This window comes from Lutra lutra, chromosome 5 (genome assembly GCF_902655055.1).
Source record: "Lutra lutra chromosome 5, mLutLut1.2, whole genome shotgun sequence".
Taxonomy (NCBI): Eukaryota; Metazoa; Chordata; class Mammalia; order Carnivora; family Mustelidae; genus Lutra; species Lutra lutra.
Genome location: NC_062282.1, coordinates 43,078,965 through 43,091,813, shown reverse-complemented (window position 1 = coordinate 43,091,813; position 12,849 = coordinate 43,078,965). Strand labels below are relative to the sequence as shown.

General features: G+C 41.0%; 1 protein-coding gene across 1 annotated transcript in view; it reads left to right on the top strand.

Moving 5' to 3' along the window:
• Nucleotides 1-4,794: 4,794 nt before the first annotated feature.
• The window catches only part of DCTN4 (dynactin subunit 4), a 30,745-nt gene continuing 22,690 nt past the window's right edge, over nucleotides 4,795-12,849 (top strand). The window contains exons 1-3 of the mRNA XM_047730240.1: nucleotides 4,795-4,957; nucleotides 7,818-7,888; nucleotides 10,109-10,287. Of these exons, the coding sequence (XP_047586196.1) occupies nucleotides 4,823-4,957; nucleotides 7,818-7,888; nucleotides 10,109-10,287 (385 nt within the window). The 5' untranslated portion in view covers nucleotides 4,795-4,822. The remainder of the gene's footprint in view (nucleotides 4,958-7,817; nucleotides 7,889-10,108; nucleotides 10,288-12,849) is intronic.

The window sequence follows — 12,849 nt, the reverse complement described above, 5'->3', positions numbered from 1 at the left end:
GTGACAGTAAGGGAATAGCTACAATAGGAGAAGCAAGGAATGAGGGCAAGGTAAGAAGCACTGGAAAAACAATTCTGAGTTGAATCTATGGCCATGCTCCCAGAATGAAGGCACAGCCGCAGCCCTCTCCCATGGTTCCCCTGTGGAAACAAGCCGGAGCCAGCACCACCACCACATTTCCCAGGCAGCGCCCCTCAGGGGAAACAGAAGGGGTCTGAAGAAATGGGGGACTTTTTCCCTTCTTCCTCTGCTCACTTACTATGGCTTTTAGGTGAGCGTGCAGATTCAATGCAGGGAAACCTGTGGTTAACACCGTTTTCTCACAGGAAACCCAAATACGAAGTGTGGCCCAGGCTGAAGGCCTGCACTAGATCAGACTAGACCTCCAGGATTCTTATTCTGCAGAGGACCCTGAGCCTTTGATGTGGGGGCTCGATTTCAGGTCCTCTCTGCAAGATCTCATTCGACCAAAGTGTGACCAACTCCAGTTTTTTTTTTTTTTCTTAGTTATTGTGAATTTGCTCTGAATGATTCTTTAGAGGAAGGAAACCCCTTCCGGGTTTTTCATATTTGGAATAATCAGGGACTGTTTCTTACATGTGCCTAGTACTTCCTGCCTTACAGATTGCTTTCTCAGCCATGGTGATTTTCCTATTCACACCAAAACAGGGATTATTCTTTCCATTCTATGGGTTATGAAACAAGACTCAGAGGTAAAAATGGCTTTTTCAAGATCACATAGCTAGAAAGCAAAAAATTATTCACCCATATTTGATATAATATTCCATGTTGGCAAAACAATGGGGAAATGGGAGTCTCAGATACTAATGGTGAGAGTATAAACTGGTCTGGTCTTTTCACAAGGGCTCACTGCCAATAACTATTAAATGTGGTTACCCGGTTACCTAGCAGCTCCATTTGCGGCTCCCTATTTAACCTCAACTCCCCTTAGACAACAGAGCTTGCAGGCAGGGAGCTGGCAAAAGTCAATCAGTTGAAAGGAAGGTCAGTACAAGAGCATGTTATTAAGCTGGTCACCACTGCATGTAACTAGGGCTTGATCCTGCTGGTACCCTCTAAAGACACAGTGAGAATGTCTAGGAGAAAGAAGAAGGGGCCATTTATTCACAAGATCCCACACTACATTGGTCAATGATGGTCCCATAGAATGCTCACTCTTTCACATCTCCAGGTTTGCCAACTGGATTCCCAGAGGGATATCAAGAAGGTATTCATGTCGTAATCAGATAGTTCCAAGTAAAAAAGATTTGGGGAGGACCTGGGCCCAGGGACTGGGGTTGGCCCTGGAACACAGATCTCCAAAGTGAGGTCTAATCTTCAGAGTCTGACAGGTAGGGCTCTGTGGAACTGGAATCATGGAGATAGAATCCAGCCCCCGAAGGCAGGGAGAGAGGCCTGGCAAGAGATAGGCAGGATGCTTCTGTTTTCTGCGATTGGAGACTTTCCATATTCCATAGCACAGGAGGAAGAGGAACATCTGATAGGCAGTGCTACCAGTGATCAGAAAGCAGCAGAGACAAGGCCTGCCATGGTCAGTCCTGGGGCCAAAGACAGAATATTAAACAAATGATTACCAAAAAACAGTGGTTCTCTAATTTTGTGGGCATGAGATTCACCTGGAAGCTTAACAGAGATTTATATTTCTGGGTCCCAACCCCCAAATTCTAATTTGGGTCTCACTCTCTCGCTCTTTCTCTCTTTTAAGATTTTATTTATTTATTTTTTGTCGGAGAGAGAGCAAGCCCAAGCATGGAGAGAGACAGGCAAAGGGAGAGGGAGAAGCAGGCTCCCCATTGAGCAGAGAGCCTGATGTAGGACTCCATCCGAGGACCCTGGGATCATGACCTGGGCTGAAGGAAGATGCTTAACCGACTGAGCCACTCAGGCACCTTGATAAGGGTCTTGATAAGGGTCTGGAATCTACATTTATAACAGTAATTCTCAGTGTAGGTGATCCAGAGCCATACCTGAGAAACAATACCCTAGGGCCTAGGCTCTGAGCCCTTTGAGGGCAGGAACTGTCCCATTTATCCTTGGTTCCCTCCCTAGTACCTGACACATAGGGACCAGATAATTGTCCATTGAACTGAATTGTTCAAAAGCTGTGCTCCAAAAGGTATGTTTCATGTGAAGTCAGCTCAAGTCTGTAGCGTTTCTCACCTACAGCTCTGGGCAACAAGAGCAAACATAGACAAGTGGGATTCCACCAAACTAAAAACCTTTTGCAGACAGGGGTGCCTGAGTGGCTCAGTTGATTGAATGTCTGCCTTTGGCTCAGGTCATGAACCCGGGATCCGGGCAGTCTGCTTCTCCTTCTCCCTCTGCTGCTCCCCCTCCTTGTGCTCTCTCACTCTCTATCAAATAAATAAAATAAACTATTAACAGCAAAAGAAACAATCAACAGAATGAAAAGGCAACCTACACAATGGAAGAAAATATTTGCAAATCATGTATTTGATAAGGGGTTAATATCCACAACATATGGCTAAATAAATAAATAAATACTCCAATTTAAAAATGAGCAAAGGACCTGAATAGATATGTCTCTGAAGAAAACATACAAATTATCACCAGATACATGAAAAGGTGCTCAACATCACTAACCATAAAGGAAATGCAAATCACAACCACAATGAGCTATTACCTCACACTTGTTAGAATGGCCATTATCAGATAAAAGATAACAAGTGTTGTCCAGAATGTGGACAAAAGAGACCTGTTGTACACTATTGTGGGAATGCAAACTGGTACAGCTACTATGGAAAGCAATATGGAGGTTCCTCGAAAAATTAAAAATAAAACTATCTTATGATCCAGTAGTCCCACTTCCAGGTCTATAGCCAAAAGAAAAGAAATCAGAATCTTTTTTTTTTTTTTAAGATTTTATTTATTTGACAAAGAGAGCAAGAGAGCACAAGCAGGGGGAACAGCGGAAGGAGAGGGAGAAGCAGACTCCAGGGCGCCCAAGGAGGGACTGATCCCAGGACCTCAGGATCATGACCTGAGCTGAAGGCAGACACTTAACCATCTGAGCCACCCATGAAATCAGAATCTTAAAGAGATAGCTGCAGTCCCATGATCATCTCAGCATTATTTACAACAGCCAAAAGAGGGAAACAACGTAAATGTCAACAGGTGAATAAAGAAAATGTGATATATAAATATATACACAATAACTGAAATATAATATAAACATAAATATATCAATATGTATCTCCTGCCATTTGAAGCAACAGGATGAACCTGGAGGACAGTATGCTAAGTGAAATAAGCCAGACTCAGAAAGATAATATTGCATTATCTCACTTACATATGGATTCTAAAATAATCAAACTCACAGAAGCAGGGAAAAGGGTTGTTGCCAAGGTCTGGGGGTCGGTGCGGGGCGGGGAGAGGAAGTGAAGAAATGTTGGCCAAGGGGTACAAAATTTCAGTTATGCAAGATGAATAACTTCTGAAGATTTAATGTGTAACAGTGTGACCCTAGTTAACGATATTGTATATGATATCCTTGAAATTTTCTAAGCGTGTAGATCTTAAGTGTTCTCATCAGAAAAAAGAAAAGAAAGAGAAAAAAAGAAAATGGTAGCTATGTGAAGTGATGCATATGTTAATTAGGTTGAGTTCATTATTTCACAGTGTATATCAAATTATCGAGATGTACACCTTAAATATATATAATTTTAAGTTGCCAATTTTACCTCAATAAAGCTGGGGGGGAAAATATGCTAGAGGCAGTATGCATAGGTGTAATGCATGCCCCTCTGGAGTCAGAACAGGGTTCCACTGCTATCTATGAAATCTTAGACAAGTCATTGTAATTCTCTGAGCCTGCTTCCCTTGGAGCCAAATAAAAATGATAGCACCTGCCTTTTGGAGTTCTTGTGAAAATTAAATGAGACAATGTGTTTAAAGTTTGGTCACAGCGCCTTGCACTCAATAAATATTCAATAGACGTTAGCTAGTATTAATATTCAGTTCCACTTCTTTTCACCAGCTCCAACATCAGACAGGTAAAGAATGCATTAGTACAATGAGAGGAGCACAGAACCGGTGGCGGGTAACCTGGGATCCAGTCTCTGCTAGGCCGGTTAAAAGCAGTCATTTTATATATCTAAGCCTTAGTTTATGCACTAGAAAAAATGTACATGATACTTAGCAACATTGGTCAATGATTTAATTCCTCCATCAACCAATACTTACTAAATGCTTATAATACAGACTTAGTCCTAATTCTAAGTACTCAAAACCTGGAAATGAATGAGCCATGGCTTCTGGGTGGAGGAACTCAGAGTCTAAGAAATTTCAAACGAGATAATGTCAGTGAAGATTTCCTACAGGTCAGTGACAAGGCAGTCAAAAGAAAGTGCTGGTATGACTATTAACTTTCCAATTCCCAAGGCACTCTGTCCCTGAGACCCTCCATCTACCTTCTGGAAGTCTTCCTGGAAGGTGAAGGCAGGAGAGGCCGTTGTAAATGCAACAAAAGTGCAGCCTTTCTTTCCGGAACAGACAAGGAAACGGAGAGCACTGGCCTGTCTGATTTGATCTGGGATTGCGTGCTCAGTGATAGAAAGCTCGGACCTCGCCCAGGCAGACAACGCTCGCTGAAACGCTGGGGAAGAAACCGGGGAACCCCAGCTGCGCAAGCGCACTGTGACTTTCGCCCGGCGCCGGGTCCCACGAGTTCGGAAACCTTACGCAAAGTCTCAGACGAAATACGTAGGAAGGGCGCAGAAGCAACGCAGGCTCTCGGGTCACGTGACGCGGCGAGAGCGTCGTTGACTCCTCCCCCTCCAAGATGGCGTCCTTGCTGCAATCGGAGCGGGTTCTCTACCTAGTCCAGGGAGAAAAGAAGGTTCGGGCCCCGCTATCGCAGCTTTATTTCTGCCGCTATTGCAGCGAGCTGCGGTCGCTGGAATGTGTGTCTCACGAGGTAATGCACTCGTCCGGTGAAGAGTGTGTATGTGTTGGGGGAGGAGGGGGGGGAAGGGTTCGCCCTAGTCACCGCGACGGGCGGGAAGTCATTTTCCTAGTTTGCTGATTGGCTCTGTCTTCCGTCACTCAGATTTGCTGGCGATTTAATTTGCTTATAATTTGTCATTTGGAAAGAAGGAGCGGCCTTGGGTGGGGCTGAGCGGATCTTTTGGTTCTAGAGCGCCCTCGGATTGGACAAACCTGACTCTAGGGACCCTGGCCGTCTCTTGGGCGGGGGTTGGTAATTGGGTGGGTTGGGGAGGAAGATGTGGGGGTGATTATTCAGGCCACTTGAGGGGCGAGATACCGTCTTTCCATGACTGACTGTAGGGTGGTGCCCATGGGCGTTCTCATTCATGCCCCTCCCATCTTGGAAGTTCTGCTCTTACTTTGGCCAGAAACTGGGCCTTGCTGTGTTTTGTGGCTCAGACCAAGGCCTGCAGCAGGGAAGAGGTTGGGTTGGGGCGAACTGGGTTGAAAGCGCTTAGAATAACGTCTGTTCGTGTAAGAAGCTCATGGCGCTTCTCCAGAGGGTATGGTGCTGTCCTTCGCAGGAACAAGTGGGCGTTGGAAGTAGGATTGCTCATAACGTAAAACACTCCACCCCATTAAAAAAAAATTACCAAATAACAAAATCCCAAAACTTCTACAGCACTTAGCACATCTTGTTCATTCTTAAGCTTTGGGGATTAAAAGACGAGTAAGACATAAATCCTGCTGTTGAGTGACTCACAGTCTAGTTAAAGAAAAGCTGCTGGTAACAGTTAATGCTTATTCAGTGCTTTCTATACGCCATGTGGTTTATGTAAACTCCTTTAATCATCCTACAGGCCAATAGAATGAATATTAAAAAAAAAATCAACAACAAAAAACTATAGTTAAAGCAACAGACACAGTGTTTGCCGTAGGTTACACAGTCAAAAATTTGGGGGTGGCAGAGAGGACCAAGATTTGAAACTCATGGCAGCCTTTCAAATCAGGATTTGAAACATGATTCAGAGAACTTCACTGAAGATACCTGGACTGTTAAAAATGCATATGAAAACGTGTCCTGTACTTTAAGCCATTTTACTGATTTTTAAAAAGATTTTATTTATGTATGTATTTGAGAGAGAGAGAGACACAGTGAGAGAGGGAACACAAGCAGGGGGAGAGGGAGAAGCAGGCTTCCCGCTGGGCAAGGACCCCGATGTGGGGCTTGATCCCAGGACTCTTGGTGTCTTGACCTGAACTGAAGGTAGACGTGTAATGCCTGAGCCATCCAGGTGCCCCATTTTACATATTATTAAAATTTTATTAGGTGTATTTTTCTTAATATTAAGAATAGGCACAGAAAGGAGTTATGTAATACAAGAGAAAAATCATTGCTATATTATATACAGGATATTTCTTGTTTTTTTTTTTTTTTTTTTCCTCTCCATTAGTATCTTCTCTGTGTGTATCTCTCTAGCAGGTCCTTTGTCTTTTAGATGTTTTCCTGTTCCAGCTTCACCTCCACTTCCAGAATTTATTGGATTAGATTCCCATGTGGTGGTCATTAGAGAGCTCAGTCTCCATGATTTTTAAGGATATCTTGAGCTAGGACAGTCTGTCTTACTGTATCTTACTGACTTGGGTGTACCTCCACCTGTGAAGTGGAGGCCCTTTAGGATTTGGGGAAGGGTGAGGCCAGTAAGGGCTTGAGGAGTCCAGAAAGTTCTAATGGAGAACCTGGGATTGGAGCTGCACATGAAGGGACAGGCGGAATTTGAAAAGAGCCACAAGAAGGAACAAATTATAGTTTGCTTTTTATGATGAGTAAGTGCAAGTATTAGTTAACAGTACTGTGCTTTATGTTCCTAGAGGTTATTTGAGCAGCGACTTTATTTTTTCAAAGGTGGTCCTGTGTATAGCAGATGATGAAAAAAAGAAGCCAGTTTCTATCATAGTATTTCTATTCATTTAAATTTGTTTTTACATCTGTAGGTGATTAAAGTTCTAGAACTGTCAATAGGATCTACCTATATTAAAGAAAGTAATTATTCAGAGCTTTAAAAATACAGTGAATTTATTTTCCTTCTTTGTTTTTGAGTTAAATACAGTAAGAATATCTTGCTGGCTTAGTAGTTTAATTTGCCATTTAAAAATATGTAATCGGGCACCTGGGTGGCTCAGTTGTTAGGTCTCTGCCTTCAGCTCAGGTCGTGATCCCAGTCAGGCCCCCTGCTCATCCTGCGTCTCCCTCTCTCACTCTCCCTGCTTGTGTTCTCTCTCTTGCTATCTCTCTCTCTGTCAAATAAGTAAAAGTATTTAAAAATAATAAAAAGTATCTCTAATTAGAGATTAGAGAACTTTTGTGAACATGTAATACTTTAATAATGAGAAAACTTTTAAAGTTTTCCTTTAACAATGTAAGTGCTGTCAAGTTATTACAGTCCATTAAAGCTAAACAGTATAAAACGATGAAAGGATATTTGATCAGAGCTTCACAAATTGTGTTATTTTACTTATTAGTCTGTTCATTAGATTATCATAGAGTTCTTCTTTTCCATGTCTTTTCCAAGACAACTTGTAACACATCTGTTACATAAAATCCTAATGAAAGGGAAGAGGAAAGATCAGAAAGGAAATCTGGAAGGGTTTTAGGAAATACAGAAAATAAGAAAAAACATGGTTGAAGAATAAACCCTAAGCAGAAAACAGTCTAGGTTCTTTGGCATATCATTGGTTTCTCATGTTCTGGTGCAGTATATTTTAGAATTCACTATTTGGCGTAGATGTAGATACAAGCTAGACTGAGTGTCTTTTCCTCTGATTTTTGATTTCTTGTTTCTTTCTAGGTGGACTCCCATTATTGTCCCAGTTGCTTAGAAAATATGCCATCGGCTGAAGCCAAATTGAAAAAGAATAGGTAAGACTAGGATCTGTTTTTTTTTTTTTTTTTTTTTTTTTTCTGTTTTCCTCAACTATTTTTTTAATAGCTGGCAAGGAAACTCATGGAATTAACTCTTGTTTTTAACTGGCTGGTTTTCATTTTTTAGCATCACCTTTGCCAAAGATGAAATGTCCTTTGATTTTTTTAAAATTAATTTTCTATTTTAGAACAGTTTTAGACTTAAGAATTATTGTGAAGATGGTACAGAGAGTTCTGTGTACTTAACACATAGTCTCCCCTATCATTAACATCTTGCATGATTATGGTATATTTGCCTCAATTAATGAACTACATGGATACTTTGTTATTAAATAAACATTTCATTTTATTCAGATTTCCTCAGTTTTTCCCTAATCTCCTTTTTCTGTTCCTGGATTCTATTTAGGATACCCATGTTACATTTAATAGTCATGTCTCTTTTGGCTTCTCTTGCTATGACATTTTCTTAAACTTTCCTTGGTTTTGAGGACCTTAAAAGTTTTGAGGAGTACTGGTAAGATATTTTATAGAATGTCCCTCAGTTGGAATATATCTGATGTTTTTCATGTTAGCTGGGGAAATGTGTTATGGGGTACAAGACAATAGAGTTAAAGTGCATCTTTTATTACATCCCATGAAGGGTACATACTGTCGATAGAACTTATCACTGTTGATGTTAGCCTTAATGACCTGACTTGAGCTAGTGTTTGTCAGGTTTCTCCAATACACAGTCACTCTTTTTTCTCCTTTTTTATACTGTACTCTTTGGAAGGAAAACACTCTTATAGCGGGGAGTTATGTTCCCCCTCTGTGAGGATTCTCTACGTAAATTATTTGGAATTCGTTTAAATGGTAGATTTTTCTCTCCTCCCCTATTTGTTTATTTAATAATTTATTTAAATATTGGTTTTATACCATAGGATATAATCCAGTACCATTTTATTTATTTGTTTTTTTGCTCAGATTGTTCCAGCTTTGGCCATTGCCAGCTCTTTCGGTAGACTCCTGTATCCCTTTGGTGTACCTTTGTTGTTGCATGGGCTGGGGGTTGGGGGAGCTGTTCATTCATTTGAGCATTCTGTCATTTTTTGGTCGTACAAGATACTCCAGGCTAATCCCGGAACTCTGCCTCAGTCCTTGAATTAGCCATTTCTCCAAGGAGCCCTGGTTCCCTTTATTGGAAAATGGTATTAAGAACCAAGATCTGGGTAGTAAGTGTGCTCATTGCCCCTGGGTGCCATTTGGTTTTTAGCTTAAGCATGAAAGTCCTTTGCTACCAGTCATACCCTTATACTGCATGGATGTGAACCACCAGGACTTTTCTTTCCTGAACGTGAGAAATACCTCGTAATAAGCCAGACACTGTTTGTTTTATGATTAAAAATTTAATTTTATGATTTTAAATTAAATTTAAATCCATAAAATTAAATCACGTTAATTTTATGATTTAATTCTCAGACTATCAGTGAGCAGTGAACAGTGGGTAGATACCACTATTATCCTTATATGAGGACGTTATCCAGATGGCAAAATATCGCAGATAATCAGAGTTGTAGAACAGAGCTTCAGAGTAAGTCCAGGACTAGGAGTGGAAATTTTGATCATCTCAAGCAGCAGAAGGCACTGGGGCCCCTGAAGGGGAAGTGTGGGGGAAGCGCTAGGAAGAGTGGTGCCTAAGGAGAGAACAGAAAGCCCTGAAAAGGCACTGCTCCTGAACTGTTGCAGTTTGAGAACACTCTTTGGTTTTTATGTCAGCTCTCTGGCGCAGCAGACAAGCAGTTGTTTTCCAAACCCAGTTTCATAGCCTGTTATATTGTTGCCTCTCGAGTTTTCATTGTGCAACTGCTCAGTCCTTCTAAAGGCGTAAGTGGTGACCTTTCTCTCCCTCAGAAATCTTCGTGGTCTGTACAAGCCTAAATGGAGTCTGAAACGGTTAAATCCAGACTGTTTAGCAATGACTGTCTCCGGAAAAGGATTGGGTCAGGTTCTTAATTCTTCAGGAACTTTAGTGATGATTACATTTTTTTAAAAAATAAATGAACATACAATACTTAAATTTTAAAACAAGATTTTAATACTTTTTAATTTCCTTTTCATTGAGAGACAGTCCTCCCTTATAGTCCCTCTTGAATTCCTAACACCTAGGACACTGTGTGGTACATAGCAGGTGCTTCATAAAGACTTGTCGAGAGAATGAACAGTGGTCTTGTGTTATAGGTGTGCCAACTGCTTTGACTGTCCTGGCTGTATGCACACTCTCTCTACTCGGGCAACAAGTATCTCCACACAGCTTCCAGATGACCCTGCCAAGACCACCATGAAGAAAGCCTACTACCTGGCCTGTGGATTTTGTCGCTGGACATCTAGAGATGTAGGCATGGCAGACAAATCTGTGGGTGAGTCAGGTGGACTTCAACACGAGATTTTATGGAATTGGCAGTGTTAGAATTGCCCACAGATGATTGTTTCTGTTACCTCTTTACCTGTTGGAATGCGGGAGCTAAATTCAGAGCTCAATCTTCTGTGTTTCCAAATCCTCACATTTATGGACCATAATGTTTCATCTAAGACTGGGTAAACCATTTAGTTTTCTTAGAGCTGGTAAAATAGTGTTGATAAATCTGACACTTCTTTACAATCAAAATATTAATGCTCTTCATAAAACATAAATACTCCTGATGATGAAAGACACCATGAACAAATTTAAAAGATAAAAATGACAAACTAAGGGGTGCCTGGGTGGCTCAGTGGGTTAAGCCTCTCTACCTTCAGCTCAGGTCATGATCTCAGGATCCTGGAATCAAGCCCGCATCGGGCTCTCTGCTCAGCTAGAGCCTGCTTCCCCCTCTCTCTTTGCCTGCCTCTCTGCCTACTTGTGATCTTCGTCTGTGAAATAATAAAATCTTTAAAAAAAAAAATGACAAACTAAGAAAAATATTTGGATCATATATAACAGACTAATGATAAGTAAGCAAAAATGAAGAACCCTTGTAAATCAAGAAAGAAGCCCCAAAGAAAGACTAGGCAAAGGATAAGAAAAGCAGCTCACAGATGTAGAAATAAAAATGATGAATAACCAAAATGTGTACATGGTAGGGCCCATAGTTTGGTTAAAATTATCTTTATCTTGACTCCAAACTCCTCCAAACCTTGCAGATTTCATGGAAAGACCTTAACCTTTCATAAAGTTACAGCTCAAGTTTGTGTTTCCCTCCCCTGACATTTTTTTTTTTAAGATTTTATTTATTTATTTGACAGAGATCACAAGTAGGCCAAGAGGCAGGCAGAGAGAGAGGAAGGGAAGCAGGCTCCCTGCTGAGCAGAGAGCCTGACTCGGGGCTTGATCCCAGGACCCTGAGATCATGACCTGAGCCGAAGGCAGAGGCTTAACCTGCTGAGCCACCCAGGCGCCCCCTCCCCTGACATTTTTTAGCCCTTTTTATTTCGACTCTTTTTTGAGTATCCATAAATTGCCTTGTACTGTTAATGCAAATTAAAACTTCATTGATTTGGCAAATTTTTTAGATCTGGTGTTGGCAAGAATATGGCAAAATAGTTCTTTCCTATATTACTTACCTTGGAGAGCAGTTCGATAACATTTATTAAAATTTTATTTTTTTTTTTAATTTATTTTGTTTTTAAAGTATATTTATTTATGTGAGCTCTGCACCCAACATGGGGCTTGAATTCACAGCCCTGAGATTGAGTTACATGCTCCTCCCACTGAGCCAGCCAGGTGCCCCTGTTTTGTTTTGTTTTGTTTTTTTAAGATTTTATTTATTTATCTGAGAGAGACAGAGAGAGAATGCAAGTGGGAGGGACAAAGGGAGAAAGAATCTCAAGCAGACTCTGTACTGAGTGTGGAGCCCAATTTGGGGCTCGATCTAACGACTGAGATCACCACCAGAGCTGAAACCAAGAGTCATACACTTGACAGATTATACCGCTCACCTCCCCCGCTCCATTTTTCTTTTTCCCCAAACTTGGGGCTTGAACTCAGGACCCTAAGATCAAGAGTCAAGCTGAGATCACAAGTTGGGACGCTTGGATGCCTGGGTGGCTCAGTTGGTTAAGTAACTGCCTTCAGCTCAGGTCATGATCCTGGAGTCCTGGGATCCAGTTCCGCACTAGGCTCCCAGTTCTATGGGGAGTCTGCTTCTCCCTCTGACCTTCTCCCCTCTCATGCTCTATAAATACATACATACATACATACATAAATACATACATACATACATACATACATACATAATCTTTAAATTTAAAAAAAAAAAAATGTTGGACACTTAACTGATTGAGCCGCCCAGGTGCCCCAAAGTGCCTCTATTTATATTTGTTTTTATTTTAATAAAATAAATGGCATTATTCATTTAAATTCTAGTAGAGTTAACTTACAGTGTTACTTTAGTTTCAAGTGTACAGTAGAGTGATTCAACAATTTTGTACATTACTCAGTGTTCATCATGTTAGTGTATTCTTAAAAACCCCTTCACCGTTTTTTGAAAATAAATTGCTTTTATCCTCCTGCCCAGCATTTCCATATCCAAATATCCTGGAGTATTAAAAACATGCTCAAAGATGTATGTATTTACATAAAATGCTTATCATTAAAACAGAAAAATTTTGTGTGTGTTTGGACCTAAAGACCAGCTAAGGTGCCAATCACTTTTCCTTCATTTGAGCATTTCAGGGTGGAGATGGCACTTACCTTTATTAAAGGAAACTTCCTGTATTTATCTTTTAAAAAATTTTTTAAGTAAAAAAGTTTATTTAAGAAACAAAACAGGGGCACCTGGGTGGCTCAGTGGGTTAAAGCCTCTGCCTTTGGCTTGGGTCATGATCCCGGGGTCCTGGGATCGAGCCCCGAATCAGACTCTCTCTGCTCAGCAGGGAGTCTGCCTCTGCCTACTTGTGATCTCTGTCAAATAAGTAAATAAAATCTTTAAAAAAAAAAAAAAGAA